This window comes from Eucalyptus grandis, chromosome 7 (assembly GCF_016545825.1).
Source record: "Eucalyptus grandis isolate ANBG69807.140 chromosome 7, ASM1654582v1, whole genome shotgun sequence".
NCBI lineage: Eukaryota > Viridiplantae > Streptophyta > Magnoliopsida > Myrtales > Myrtaceae > Eucalyptus > Eucalyptus grandis.
Window position 1 is genome coordinate 37,276,656 of NC_052618.1, and position 15,537 is coordinate 37,292,192.

General features: G+C 39.8%; 1 protein-coding gene across 1 annotated transcript; it reads right to left on the minus strand.

Annotated features, from left to right (window-relative positions):
* Positions 1 to 10,821: 10,821 nt before the first annotated feature.
* Positions 10,822 to 14,600, minus strand: LOC104453436 (protein CHAPERONE-LIKE PROTEIN OF POR1, chloroplastic). Its single transcript, XM_010067989.3, has 3 exons — positions 14,174 to 14,600; positions 11,462 to 11,822; positions 10,822 to 11,359 (listed from the first exon to the last, which is right to left on the minus strand). Exons 1-3 carry the CDS (start codon positions 14,561 to 14,563, stop codon positions 11,184 to 11,186), a joined length of 927 nt encoding a protein of 308 aa, XP_010066291.2. The 5' UTR covers positions 14,564 to 14,600; the 3' UTR covers positions 10,822 to 11,183.
* Positions 14,601 to 15,537: the final 937 nt, after the last annotated feature.

Below are 15,537 nucleotides of genomic sequence, written 5' to 3' on the forward strand. Positions count from 1 at the left end.
TAATATAGGAGTTTGATAGTCGTGACTAGACTTGTCATATGGGTAGATTGGGTCGAAAATGGTCCAATTTAAATTAACTCATTTAACCCGTATTGACATATTTTCATGTAATATTCATATTCAACCCAATCTAATACCCAAATTAGAGTGAGAGCACGTGGTGAGCAAGCGCAAGATCAAGTGAGGGGAAGAGAGCGAAAAGATGATCGTAGAGGTTGATTGGGTCTACATAAATTGTGAATCTATTTAACACCCATATTATTTTTGTTTTGATTATTCAAAACCTATTTATAATCCATTTATCGAATAATAACTAACTCATATAATAACTCAACACATCAGATATGAGTTTATGATTCATTTTAACGTATCTAGTTGCGGTAGAATACTCGATTTGAGATACAACTAATTGCCATTGGAGAGCCCATCGCCATCACCCCATTGCAATGCTAGTTGGAATTGAGTTGGCGGCATCAGTCTGGCGCAAGCCAAATCAATACCGCAGACGGACCAAGATTTCCTAAAACCAAAGGACAATATGGAGATTCAAACCTGGGACCAAGAAACACATTTGACATCTCTATATCTGATCTACTGCCTTGAATCAAACATCGTTGTTATCTCTTTTTTACATGCTGGAACATAGGAAACGAAGTACTCATCTCATTCCTATTCTATTCCAGTTTACCGCATCAAACTCACGGTAAGGACTGCCTCTTTTACTTTCCCTTTGTTATTATCTCAATCAGGATACGCACAAGACAATTTTGCCCCCATCAGACCTTGTGGTTGGAGTTCTAACTCTTTTATCTTTGTAATAAGGGCAGTAAAAATCTTAAAAATTATCACAAAAGTGCAATTAAGTTCTAAAACTTTCAAAAAATATAATCAAGTTCTACAACTTGTCAAATTTATGGAATCAAAATCTTTCCGTGAAGTCCCTCAAACGTAACTAATAGAAAATGTTGACGTAATTTCTTCTTCTTTTTTTTCTCTTTCCTTCATAGTGTTAAGGTTAACTAAAGCACTGAAACAACTTTGGTTTGATCAAAATCTTTTTTTTAACCTAAATTTTAGTTAAATTATATTAAAAGTAAAAAACCAAAAGTTTATATAAAAAAAAAAAAATAAATATAGGTGGGAGGGCTTGGGCCAACCCTTTGGCCTATGGCTGCCGCCCTATCATTGGTGGGGTGTCAGTGATGGCCGGCAACCCTTGCCAACCACAAGCAAGGGCTAACATGCTCTCACTAAGGCGCTGATGCCCCACTAGAGATAGGGCGGCGGCCATAGGTGACGGGCTTAGCTCTCTTTCCGTTGTTGGTTGTTTTTCAATTTTTTTATGCTTTTTTTCTAACTTTTAGCCTTTTTTTTATGACAACTTTTTTTTGGCGCTTTAATTAAGTTCAATGCAACCTAGAATGCCACATGGGAGAGAGAAAATAATGAAAAAAAGTTACGTCAGTATTTTCAGTTAGTCAAATTTGATGGAGTTAACAAGAAGACTTTACACTTATTCAACAAGTTTTAAGATTTCATTATATTTTTTTGAAAGTTTTAAGACTCAATCGCATTTCGAGACAAATTTTAGAATTTCTACTTTACTTAGCACAACTTATTGTTTAGTTTCGAACGGCAAGTAAATCAGTTCGAATTTATAAATGAAAGGACAAATATTTCATGTTTTAGCGGTTGGGCAAATGTTTCCTATTTTGAACCAAAGTAAATATCTCTTGTTTTAACACACCTGTTAATAAAACCAGTTTTTTTTTTTTCCATGGCCATTTGAAAAATGCTTATTTGACTGTCCCAAATTCACTATGAACGTAAGAGGCTACTTTGAGCCACAAAAAGTAAATAATAATAATTAGAAATTATTATGGATCCACTTTTTCCAGAATTTATAACTCATAATATGCTATTTATGGTACCCCAAATATTGTAATGCTAGCAAAATTATAGACATTTCTTCTTCTCTTCTTTTTTTTTTCGTCTCTAAAATTCCAAAGCTATCACCATGTTCTTTGTAATGTCCCAAATTTCCGTAAAATTTGAACCTCAAATGAGTATATAAATTAATTTTACTTCAATTCTCTGCAAATGACTAACTTATCCTCAATTGTACAATTAATTTAATCTTAGCTATTATACATCAAAACCTTATGTATAGAAACCCATCTCCACTTTTTCCATGCACCCTAATCAATCTTTGGAAGCATTAACATGATGCCCCCGAACTCCTAACCTAACAATTGAATGAAATCTTCAATAAGTAAGGCATTTAATCACTTTGTGAGACACTAGATTGAAAGTGAGCGTTAGGACCTTAATCATCTTGAAAGAGAGATCCAATGAAAATTTTGAACTTCAAGAGGTGAAGAATAGGGAATCACATTCACAAGAGGTGGGGAAAAGGCATTTAATCTCTTGTCCTTCACATTTGTTCTATATTGAAGAGTACTTTTAAATAACATTAATTACTTTGACTTAAAAGCAATAATGTCAATTAACTAGAGTTAATAGTAGATATAAAGTTGCTAGGGTTAAAAATAATATGCCATGCATAAGGTCATGAGAGCCACGTTCAATGGCTTCAATCGAGGCATGTAAGCAAAACATAAGGTGAGAATTAAGTCATTTGTCAAGCTTAAGTAGTGACAAATGGCGTGGTTTGATTAAACAAGGAAATCGGTATTAGTTTGAAATGTCAATAAATCAGAAAATTATTTTGAAACCACTAAAATTATCAACAGAAGATATAGAACTATAAGGAAACCTTAACTCAATAAAAATTTAATGAATGAAAAACATTTGATACATATTCAAAAGTATATCAGTCCCCATTGACAATTACTATATTAATTACGTATATCCTAAATATCGTGAATTGTAAAGAAAATTTCAGATGTCACATTCTCTCTTTGCAAAATTGATTCATATGGCAATTAGATCGACATGTGCATTACCAACAACCCCTACGTTGTCACATGTTGGATCGGTGATGTCAAGTGCGCCCACCTACTCTGGCTAAATCGGCTTGTTATTGGCCTGAATATAGGGTGCGTTTGGTTAGATTTTTGGAGAAAGCCATTGAGAAAATGCAAATGATTTTAAGTTAAAGGAGTTTTTCAAAATACAAATTGCGTTTGGTAAATTGTAATCTAAAAGTGTATTGTGAAATATCCTTGGGCAAAATAGTGTTTGGAAAATTTTACATTTAAAGAAAGGAAAAAGATAGTTAGCCGGTGAAGGGTAGGCGGTGTCTTAGGTAGCAAGACCTTAGGCGGCCGCTAGACACCACCGACAAGGGCTGCTTGGGGTCGGGCAACCCCAGCGACCGACAGCAAGGGCCACTAGATGTCACGGCAACAAACCTCGCCACAACCAAGGTGACCTCCGTGACCCAAATCTGGGTTGCGGCGAGGTCGTGGGTCACTGGAGGTCGCGACGACCGACCTCGCTAGGACCCAGGCGACCTATGCAACCCATATTTGGGTCATGCGACTAGTCAGCAACGGTCACCGGGGTGCCGCAACCATGCCGGCCTCTCTCCAGCCCATCGCTGATCCATCGCAACCTCGCCGCCAACATATGAGAATTGAACGAGGAAGAATATGAACAGTGCATCGGGCCTTCCAAAAATGCTGAAAGCCCAAGGTAGCCTAGGACCTGCATTGGGCTTTCAGCCTTTGGAAGGCCAGCATTCATTCAAGGTGGGTTTAAAAAATATTCCCAAACACCCAATATTTAAGCAAATGGGCTTTGGACACCCAAAGGTACTTGGCAAAGCTAGTCCCAAACGCAGCCATAGAATGGTGCCTGAACTTTGAGCCTGGTGTTGCCCACCTGGCCGTAACCTTGCATCTGTGTCTCGTTCTCAGTTGCTTCATCTTTCAAATTCTCCATATGAATTATGTCTCGGCGTCACTCCATGCTTTCTCGCTAATCTCGTCAACTACACATTTGTCCGCGTTGGCGTCAAGGATGACACGACAAAGCTGAGTGACAACTACGACTTATCATATCACGCATGGTCGATTTGTGAGCATTGATGGTGGAGAGTTTGTGAAAGCCATCGCTTGATTATATAGGACTGAAGAAATTGGTTAACGTCCTCCACAAAAAAAATAAAAATTAAGATGGCCAAAGAGATCACATTGAGTTGGTAGGACAAGAAGGTGTTGATAGCTCGTCGAGTTGAGTACGCATGCCTCGATGCCTTTGTAATGTTCGAGTTTAAAATGGTTTTGCAAGCATGGTTAGTGGATAGAGCTCATGTTGGTTGGTATGCCAAAGCTAGCTGCGTGCCCAACATGATTTGCCGTATTTGCTCATGAACCAAATTAATAGTGAAATATTTTGTAAACGTCGGACGATGGAGTGTGACTTCTTTGTTCAAATAAGAGTGGTTTGCCTATATACAGAGTTGATTTTCAGTGAATAGTAGCGAGTTGTCAAATTTTATATAATACCCTAGCCACCAAACACGGGAAAATATTACGTAATTTTCAAAAAAAATAAATACAAAGTAAAGTAAATCTGTTCTTCAAATAATTATTGATATCTAGAAATAATTGCTGATTCACAATTTTATTATAAATCAGTCTATAATCCACGTTTTGAGTTATAGTACTAGACTTACCATTCATTATTATATTTATCTAGTTATCGAATTATTATTTTGTTTTCAAAGTTACCCTTCTTACTATTCTTTTGAAGAGTTGTTAGCCTAATCATTTAGTTATTTTTCATACTAATCCATCCACAACGAAAAGGTCCAATCCTACTATCAAGAGGGCAACCCTCTTCATGCGTTTTCTTTTCTGACTAAAGCATCCTTTACTTCATATCATATCATGTCCATGCATAGAAATATCAATCTAATTTATTATAAAATATTAATAGTGGTACGAATGTCAGTTTAATTTTATTAAAAAATTTAAAATAATCATATTTCCATGACTATCTAATTTCGCAACTGATGCTGCTTTTTCTAATTTCACTCTACTTTTGACTTCCTTGTTCAAATAAGAGTGGTTTGCCTCCACAAAAATGTTTTTATTAATGACTTTCTTTTGATACACTCGTTATGCACATTAAATAAGAACGTTACAACTTTCAAAACACCGATCTCACATAACATAAAATACACTGGATCTTTATTTTTATTTTTTGGTTGCTTAACGAGTATTGCACATAATGAAATACTTACAAAACTCGCCTCTCCTCCCCTCCCCTCTCTCCGTCGGCCTCTCACCGCCTCAAATCGCCACTCGCACTGCTCCTCCTCCGAAGCTCCCGGCTCCAGCACCTCTCAGTAGGGTGGGAAACAATGGGAGGATCTTACAACCGAAAAGGAGAAACGAATGATGAAAAAGATGGAACCGCAGGATCATGAATTTTCATTTTGGAGATCATGTTTTGATCCTTTCGTGCGTTTTGAGGCGGTAAATGAGGACTGGGAGCTATAAAATTGGGTCCGGATAATTCAGGACTAGGAGACATTATTATCACTATTATCAATTTCAGGATCATAAGTTTCCTTCTGCGCTGCCCGGACACGGTAATGTTTACTTGTTTAGTGCTGATTTTTATATTCTGCTCTACCGTTGAATTGTCCGCAGATGTTTTGAATAAGGGCGCGTTTGGTAACGATTTTGTTCCCATAAACAATTTTTTTATCATAAATGATTTTATCTGAATCTATTCTCAAGAACAATTTTTAAGTGAAAAAATGCGCTTGGTAACTATCCGAAAATTTATATTCTTGAGATAGAAATACGTTTGGTAGAATTCTTAAATCCTTTTGGTTCTTTTAATTTTTAATACTTTTATTATATTTTTCTTATTTTTCTCTTATTTTTCTTTTTTTCTTCTTATTTTTCTCTTCTTCCTTCTCCGTCTTCGTAGTCGGGCCGCCGGCCACAATTGGGCAAGATCCGGCGAGCTCGCTAAAGGCTTGCTTGGCCAAGGCGAGCCTCAATCTCGCTCAAGCAGCACAAGATTGGCCTCGCTTTGGCCTGGAGAGGCCGAGCCTTGTCGTGGTTGTGCGAGGTTCGGCCTTGCTAGATCTAGGCTAGGTCGACCTCGCCCAACCATGGCAAGGCTCAGCCAACGAGCCTCGCCATTGGTGTTGCTAGGTTCTAGGTCACTAGCCAAAAGGAAGAAAAAGAAAGGAGAAGAGAAGAAGAAAAAGAAAAGAAAAGAGGAGGAAAAAAAAAGGAGCTGATTCTAAGAATTATTCTCGAGAACAAGAAACTATTTTTATTTATTTCTTGATTATGTTCCAAATCTATATCTGAGAACAAAAAAAATAGATTTTTGTTTCTAGGAACAAAATTTTATCAAATGGATTTCTATTCTTTTTTCATCCTAGGAAACAAAAGAACATAAAATAGTTATTTTGGGGATAGTTACCAAATAGGGCCTAAGTTACCAGGCCCCAGTTGATGAAGATTGAAGAGTGCTTGGGCTAATGATCCTGAAAACTATGAAAGTCTTCTTTACATTTTCACAACATGGATGGTCATTATGTAGCTTGTTTTAGGGATAAATGCAGTAGAAACTTGTCAAGAAAGTGTGATTAAGTCCTAAAATTTTCAAAAAATGTAATCAAATCTCAAAATTTATCAGATTGGTGTAATCAAATCCTTCAATGAAGCCCTTCAAACTTGGCTAACAAAAAAAGATGGCGTGATTTTATTTTTATTTTCTCTATCCTACGTGGCGTTAAGGTTAATTAAATCAGCAAAATGATATCGTTTTGATCAAAATCCAAATTTTTTAACATAAATTTTAGTTAAATTAGATTATAAAATAAAAACTAATAGTTATTAAAAAAAAAAAGGAAAAAATACAGAGAAAGAGCTGGGCCAACCCTCTTGCCTGCGGTCAATGCCCTATGGCCGTTAGGGCATTGACAATGCTACATCCTCGACTAGACTAGGAGAGGGCCGCAACCCTCTCCTAGTCCTAGTGAGGGCCAAGACACCATCGCCAAGGCACCAATGACCTCATTGGTCATTGCCAATGCCCTAGCGGCCATAGGCTCATGCGTTACAATGGGTAGAAGAATTCATCCCAAAAAGCTAGTTATTCAAGGGAGGAACCCAACCCATTATAAGCCCCAAAATATCTCTTTGGTTGCTCGGTGTGAGACTTTGCCCTCATCATCCTCCCCCTCTTCAAGTATGTTGCAATCTTCGACTAGACTATGAGAGCGTTGTGACCCTCTCCTAATCCTAGTGAGGGCCAACACGCCATCGCCGAGGCACCAACAACCCTATTAGCCATTGCCAATGTCCTAGCGGCCATAGGTTGATGTGTTACAATGAATGGAAGAATTCATCCCAAAAGCTAACTATCTAGGAGAGGGAACCCAACCCATTATAAGCCTCGGAATATCTCCTTAATTGCCCAATGTGGGACTTTGCCCACATCATCCTTTCCCTCTTCAAGGGTTCTATGACCCTGAGGATAAAGTGCCATCCCGAAAAGCCAGCTGTTTAGGAGAGGGAACCAAACCCATTATAAGCCTCATAATATCTCCTTAGTTGCCATATGTGGGACTTTGCCCACATCATCCTCCCCCTCTTCAAGGATTTTGTGACCCCGAGGATAAAATGCCAGAAGGTGGGCGCCCAAGGAGTGGCTCTGATACCAATTTGATGGGTTACAATGGGCGGAAGAACTCATCCCAAAAAGCTAGATGTGTAGGAGAGGAACCGAACATATTATAAGCCCCATAATATCTCTTTAGTTAGCCAACATGGGACTTCACCCACATCATAGATGGAGGGCTTGGCCCTCCTTCCACAATGGTTGTTTCTCTCTTTTGTGTTTTTCTTAAATTTTTAGCCTTTTTTTAAGTTTGCCTTTTTTTTTTTTTAAAAAATAAGTTTTTTGAATTTTTTTTAAAGATAATTTAATTAAGATTTGGTGTAAAAATTAGAATTCGAGTCAAAACGATGTGGTTTTAGTGATTTAGTTAACCTTAATGCCACATAGGAGAAATAAAATAATTAAAAAAAAAGCTTTTTCAACATTTTACATTAGTCAAATCGAATGGAATTAACAGAAAGAATTGATTGTACTAATTTGATAATTTTAGGATCCAATTGCACTTTCTAAAAGTTTTAATATTCAATTGCACATTCGTAATATTTTTCAGGATTTCAAGTACACTTTATCCCTTTATCTTTACCATGGAGATAATACTGAAGTATCACTAGATGTGTCATTGAAGTCAAGAATCATAGTGGTGTTGGGGTCAAATTGAGAAAAGTACCATAAAAGTCATAAACATGTTGTATTAATATCAATTCAGTTATAAATCTTTTAATTTGACTAGTCTAATCCTTTACATTTTCATATTAGTACTAATTCAGTCTATTCAGCTAATTTAGGCTAGAAATTACTGGCATGGACAACGGTTGTCCTACGTGGCATGACCGACACTGACATGAACATTTTTAATAATATTTTAATATTTTTTTGAATTTTTTGAATTTTTTTTTTTTTAATTTTTTTTTATATTTTTTATTTATTTCCGTTCTCCCTTTTCTTTGCCTTTCTTCTTATTGGTGATGCCTAGCCTCGCCCGGTCGCCCTTGCAGGCCACAGGCAAGGGTCAGTCTTATCGGGTTGAACCTGCGTGAGGATAAGTGCCGACTATACAAGCAATACCAATCGACGCCCAGGCCAAGGTGGCCTCGTCGCGCCTCACCTAAGTCGGGGTCGGCCTCGCTGAGCCTCACCCCTACCTAGGCCTTGAGCCTTGCCTAGGCAAGGGCGAGGCTCGCCACACCTCGCCATTGCTCAAGCAAGACTTGCTAGTAGGGGTGTAAATGGTTTGATTTGATTCAATTTTTCTGAAAACCCGAACTGAACTAAACTGATAAGGAAATTTATTGAACCAAAATGAAATCCTGGTTTGATTCAATTTTTTGGTTTTTACATTAGTTTTTTTTTCTTGCACCCCTTTGAATAATATTAAAAAAATCAATTTTTTAATTTTTTATTATTTTCTTTTCTTTCGTTTTCTCTTTCTTCTTCATTAGCCGGTCGGTCACAATGATGGCTAGCGACCGGCTAGAGGTAAGCTGGAGCCTTGCCACAAGCCAACGAGGCTGAGCTCGCCTGACGTTGGCGAGCTCGAACTCGCTAGATCCGAAGAGCTAGGCAAGGCTTGAGCCTCATCAAAGGTCACCAAAGCCTCCGGAGAGCTAAGCAAGGCTTAAGCCTCATCAAAGGTCACCAAAGCCTCGCCAACGTCTGGCAACCTCCGGCGCGGCTCAAGCCCCGCCTTGGTAGCCGAATTTGGTGGTGCTCGTGTTTGCCAACATCGAGCGAGCTCGACCTCACCACAGGCCAACGAAGCTTGAGCTTGCCAGCTTGTAGCGAGGCTCCCACTCACCTATGATCGGTCACCGGCCGCCACTGTGGCCGGCGACCGACCAACGAAGGAGAAGAATAAAAAGAAAGAAAAAGAAAAAAGTTTCGATTTTTAATGAGAGCCAAATTGGGAAAAAAAAAACAAACAAACTTCTCGGTTCGGTTTTCAACACCCCTACTTGCTAGGCCTTGCCCTCACCTAGGCGAGGCCTGACAAGGTGCAATGAGGTCGCCCTAACCTGGGCAGGGTCAACCTCTCCTAATCTGGTGAGGGGGGGCTCGCTTGGCCACGTGTGGACTGCTGATGCTTACCCTCGCCCAAGCATAGCTAGACACGACCAACCATCGCCTAGGGCTAATGAGGGCGACTGAAGTGAGGCCAACACTTTTCGGCCGTGGTTGTAGCCAATGGTTGGCGACTAGCGATGGCCACTAGCAAAAAGAAAAGGAAAAGGAAAAGGAAAAAAAATCAAAAGATTATTTTAAAAATTCAAAAAATTCAAAAAATATTATAATATTATTAAAAATGTGTATGTTATCACTGACCATATCACATGTAGGATAACGGATGTCTTAGTTAGTAATTTCCAATCTAAATTGACATGATGTGTTTAATTGGTACCATTATAAATTAATCCAATTTAAATGTTTAAAATTGAATTGATACTAAGATTTAGAATTTTTTTTTGTACTTGTCTTGGGTCAAAATTGTAGCAGGTCCAACACAAGAATTGCTTTCCGTCGGAGTAATTCCTTTAGACCCAACATCTAATTGATTCAAACACCATCTTATATCCTATCAAATCGGGCGAGACTCGGTGTGAAGATCATCCGAGTCCCTCAAATTGACATGGGTCCGGAAATGAATTTCTCCTTGCACAACGATAATTACGAGCAAACGCCGGCGGTCCGGCCTCAGCAGCTATTAGATCAAGATCAACAAGTATGGCCAATGCTTGAGATAAGCAGCTGTTAGATCAAGATCAACAAGTACGGCCAATGCTTGAGACTCACGAATCCGCCATGCTCGCTCAAGAAAAGCTCTTGAATAGTGAACATGCCTAAGATGCCCAAAATCACCTCGCTTGGCGTACTCAAAAGCTTTGCATATTTGCAAGCACAGAGAGAGGAGTTAGATTCCAAGGGAGAGGGAAGAAAAGTACTCCCGAAAAAGCCAGATAAATGCATTCGACTTCATCAAAACTAAGAAGAAATCCTCAATATATGTTAGACTAAAGTCTTCATTTGTTATAGAAGGCCTAAACCTGGAAGGAAACGCTCAAAAAGCATCCTTCCAATTTCTGCATTACAGATTGACGAAAATAAGTTGCTCCCAAGCAGCAGGTTTGTGAGGAGAAACTACAAAATAATACCAGCGGTATGGTTTTACCGCGAGACAACTTGCCAGAGTTACGCATGCGCACATGATGAAGCTCATAGCATGTACTCTGGTGCATAACATTACACAAAGTTTGAGATCCGACACAAATCAAAATGCTCCTGTCCTAAAAACTGTTCGAGACAAAATAAACAGAAACAACTTTGCTAAAGCTTATAAAGGATAAGCTCTCAAACACAGGCAAAACTGCTAAGAGGTAACAATGTCTTTAGCAGTAGATGTCTGTTACGTCACTGAACAGAATGCAAAAGCAATTCAAGCTTCACTTCTTTGTATAGTGGATTTTGTACAATGTGCAATGAAATGCATCCTAAAGGAGGTCGGGCATGATCATGCAATGAATAGTTACAGGTTTCAGGTTCGACTTAAATGTGGCAATCATCTCCCAACCCTACCTAAGATACAAGGAAGCAAAGAGCTGAGAAAATAGGATGAATTCGCTAATTACGGCAGCAGGAGAATGAATTCCAAGAAAGGGGACAATGTCCACCTGTAACCAGCTCTCTACTGCTGAACCCACGACAGCTCCAGCCAGAAGCCCTCCTATGGTTATTATAGTCGCCTTACCTGCAAAAGCACACAAGGCCAATGAAACTCGTTCACTTGGCTTGAATGACATGAAGTTGGATCCTATTAAGAGAGGGCTATATCTCTAAGAGAAAATCCTACCTAGCTTGAGATTCTTTTTGGTCATAAAGTACAAGGAAGCTCCGAAGCTAGATGCAAGGATCAACCCAGGAACATCAGCCCCCGCATAAGGTGCTACAGATGGTGTGGAAGCTCCATTGACATACGTTAAAACAATCAATGCACCATATACACCAATTTGTAGGCCCAAGTCTCGAGTTGATGGTGCTTCAACAGACAAGGGCGTATTCTTGACAGTAGTTTGCAACCATTGAGGCATCGAACCAATGGTAGAAGTACCGACTGGTTTAACATCAGCATAGCGAATGCTACTGCTCACAACTTTTCCAGCTCTCCGCTGAGTTAAACTTCGCATGAGCAACATATCATATGCAGCCTCAACCTATAAAAAATTTATCCACAGAAAATGTCCATCAATTACCTGCCTAAATCCACCATCTAATCTTTTTCAATATTCGCAAAGATGAAATATCCACCAAGTACGTTAGCTGAAAGTGGAAATCAGTTGATTGGGACAACATTTGATGAGATCATCAGGCCATTAACAAACACTGAGAAACCCAATCAGATTAACAGACGCATACTCTACTGCAGAACATGCAAATTTGAACTAGGCAAAAGTATTTCTGCGTTAGCATAATTTCCAAAAGAATGAACCAAACAAAGCAACGTGTGGTTTCAACATCATATTTAAGATCCATTAAAAGGTCGAGACTTTGGGTTATCACTGATTCTATAAAGATAATGTATCACAGGTATCACTTATCACAGGACCAAGGAAAATTTCTGAACAATAAGAGAAACGGATAGATTATGATACATTCCTAAATTTGAACACCTAGGGAATGATATTCCACAAGAATGATATTCATTTCTTCAAAGTTGTAAACTTTTGTTTCCTGAAATGTTCTGAGAAAAGAGATTTTATCTTTTTAGATCACTTATTAAATTTGATATCTGCTTTCTTACATCATTAAAAAGAACAAGCAACAGAATCAAGCTGAAGTCCTCTTGCATTACATAAATATTTTCAGCTGACAGTCAGATGTGATAATCATAGTTCACCCACATCATGGTTGTGTCACAACATCAGAAAGACATAAACCATTTATTCAGAAACTAGTATGCAAAATAAGCTTATCTAAATCGTAATTAGGGTCGAGTTTCACTTTGAAGCATTCACTTGGGGCCACTCACAGGGTAACATCTAACATGAAAAAGTAAGAGATCTTTCAGTAGTTTTATCATAGAAATTAAACTGAACAACAACACTGACCACAAGTTTAAAAATATTACTAGCAATTTCTCTACCAAATATATTGTCACAAGGCAACCCCAGCTATTTTCTACAAGTGTCAGGGCACACCACTAGACAAACCAATTTGAGGAAATTCCCCAGCTTACGTAGGCATGTATTGTGTATCCAGGAATATGAATATCTCTATCATAATATGCACGTAAGTGTACACCCAAATAAATGGACACCATACATCCATACTATAGAAAGAATGAAAGATTTAGAAGAAAAAATGCATGCATCACCAATATAATGCTCTTATATTAAAAAAACAAAAATGAGCAAGAACATAACCACTAGCTTGCGGCCCATCCAAAGAGGCACAAGGCCATTAATAAGGTGGTAAGCCCATGATGACTACCACATTTTTGCCTCCTTTTTGGACAGAAATAAAAATCTCCACATCCACATTCTCCTCTAATCATCCAAAATCAGGAGAATAAAAAAATGTGGCAGCAAATGCAACAAATTTGAAAGTGAATGAAAGAGAAGGACCACCAGAAAAGTGCATATTAAGGCCCTATCAGGATACTGCACTAAAAATGATTCCACAAAGAAACTATGCCTCCTAATGCTTTCTCAAAATTATTTGTATCCGAAAAGGAAAGATCCTAAAGGAGTAAAGAAAACAAGGACCTCACAGTAGGAGACCAGCAGGATTGACTAGAGCATCATCTCATCCCATCACCTATCAATCATCTGAAGCAATCCCACATGACAACAGAGCACAAAAATCGCCCGCCCAATCTCATTTCTATATACTCAATTGAGCAAAAGCAGTTGCACATAAAATAATCCGCACGATGGCACATAAAGGGAAAAAAATAATGCTCACGGCACATTTCTATGCACCTGCCAATCCCTGATAAGTAGTTATCCCCACAATTCAGTCAAGTACTCTTGTTGTTTTCTACCTTCTCAGCAAAATTCATCAATTCAGGAAATCAAAGGTTTGAACAATGGTATTCACATCATAATCAGAAAAGCACGCAAGAACACCCTGCTCATTTACTGAATCATACGGGGAAAAAGCTTCTGATGCATTAAGAAAGAGCAAATCACTCAATCCAAAATTCAAAGGGAAAACAACCCAATGGGTATTTTAGCCACAAAAATTCCGGCACAGCTGATTTTGCTGATGCCGGACTCAACATATTCAATTGGACATTTCCGAAAATCGGCAACAATTTCATGAAGAAACTCTATTCGCTATACGTACTAAGACCCAACAATCATGCTATCTCAACCACAAAATTAGCAGAAAACCCACTTCCAGAACTAAATTTAGTTTCAAGAAAAGACAAAGAACGCGAGAGAATCACGGCCGCAACGCATTCCTCTGGAAAGTTCCCCATCTCCCACCTCAACATGCACCGAACGAAACGCAAAAGGAAGCAAAATTCGAGTCGCGGAGCGCGAGGCGAAGACACCCTCACCTGCGCGATGGCCTCCTTGTCGTCCTTGCACGAGGCGACGATCGCGTTCTTCGCCCGGAGAATCTCGTCGAACGACGCCGTGTCCGGGACGCCGAGCAGCTTCAGCGCGCTCTCCACCGACATCTCGAACGGGGCCGAGTCGTCCGCCCTCCTGCCGGCCTGCGCCGCCAGCAGAGCCCCGGCCCTCCGCTGCTGCGGCAGCTGCTGCTGCGTCATCGGCGGCGGGGTCACGGGGGTGGTCGGCGGGGGGAGCCGCCGACGCCGCCGCGCCACGGCTCGGCGCGGCCGCCGGCGGGCCGGAGGGCGTGGGGAGGTGGTGGGCCGGCGGCTTGGGGAGGGGCGAGCCGGGGAGAGCCGGTTCGGCCGGACGGAGAGGGTGGTGGCAGCCATTTTCTCGGATTGATTTTTTTTCGGTGGAGTGAAGTGAAAGGCCGCGTTGGTTGTATTGTGTGGGATTGAAATGGGTGGGGCGGGGGAGCGATCGGGTGCGGGCGGGCGCACGGTGGGGATCGCAGCCAGAGCCGTCGGATCGGTGGAGAATTCGGGGACCGGGGTCGCGATCGAGGGTGGATATGGGTTGGGAGGGGGAGAGAGGGATTGAGAGATTGGCTGGCGCGGGCGTGGCAGATTTTTATGGGGGGAGCGCGGTTTCTATTTTTTGTGGTAGGAAATTGCTGTTTTTGGGCATTGATTTCATTTTTTTTTCTAAAATTTCATTTTCTTTCAATCATTTGGTTGCTCTTAGTTTCGTAGGAAGAGCGGCAAATAACGATAGAAAAATCACCTACTCATGAGGACAAAATTAGCCTCACTTTTGGAATGTATAGAAGAAAGCTTATAATCTCACTCGAGGGACGAAATTGGCTACCGCTCTAATTTTCGTCCCAACAGTTTTAGGTCGCAAATAGTGCTAACATGACATGTGATGTGACATTTTTCATGAGTGAATTTTTTTAAAATAGAGTTAAATGTTTGAAAATTCACACGGAAAAAATATATTAGAGATAAAAGGAAAACGATATATAGGATGTGGTAAAAGAAGAGAAGGGGAAGTGATGGGGCTGGCATCGGTGGTAGACGATACTGTCAAGGTTGGCGCTAGCCACAACCTCCGTCGTGGTACTCTTGTTAGCTCTTAGATTGGATGCTTCACCCTCATGAATCTTAAGATCATCAGACTTATGAGTTTGTACATGACCCTGTAATTTCTTGGTGGATACATATATGTTTAGTCGTAATTTATAGTAGAAATAGGTTTGCATGATGATCATGGTCATAGTTATCAATTTTATGCATCCACATCAACTATGAATTCATAAATTCTAGTATGGTGGTTTAAAATGCATTTCGGGAAAAATATGATC

Excerpts from the sequence above, each read along its gene's own strand:
- LOC104453436 (XM_010067989.3), bottom strand. The coding sequence starts at position 14,563 with ATGGCTGCCACCACCCTCTCCGTCCGGCCGAACCGGCTCTCCCCGGCT. Across the intron at positions 11,823-14,173 it reads ACAAGGAGGCCATCGCGCAG|GTTGAGGCTGCATATGATAT; the intron begins GTGAGGGTGTCT and ends AATTTTTTATAG. Across the intron at positions 11,360-11,461 it reads CAAAAAGAATCTCAAGCTAG|GTAAGGCGACTATAATAACC; the intron begins GTAGGATTTTCT and ends GTGCTTTTGCAG.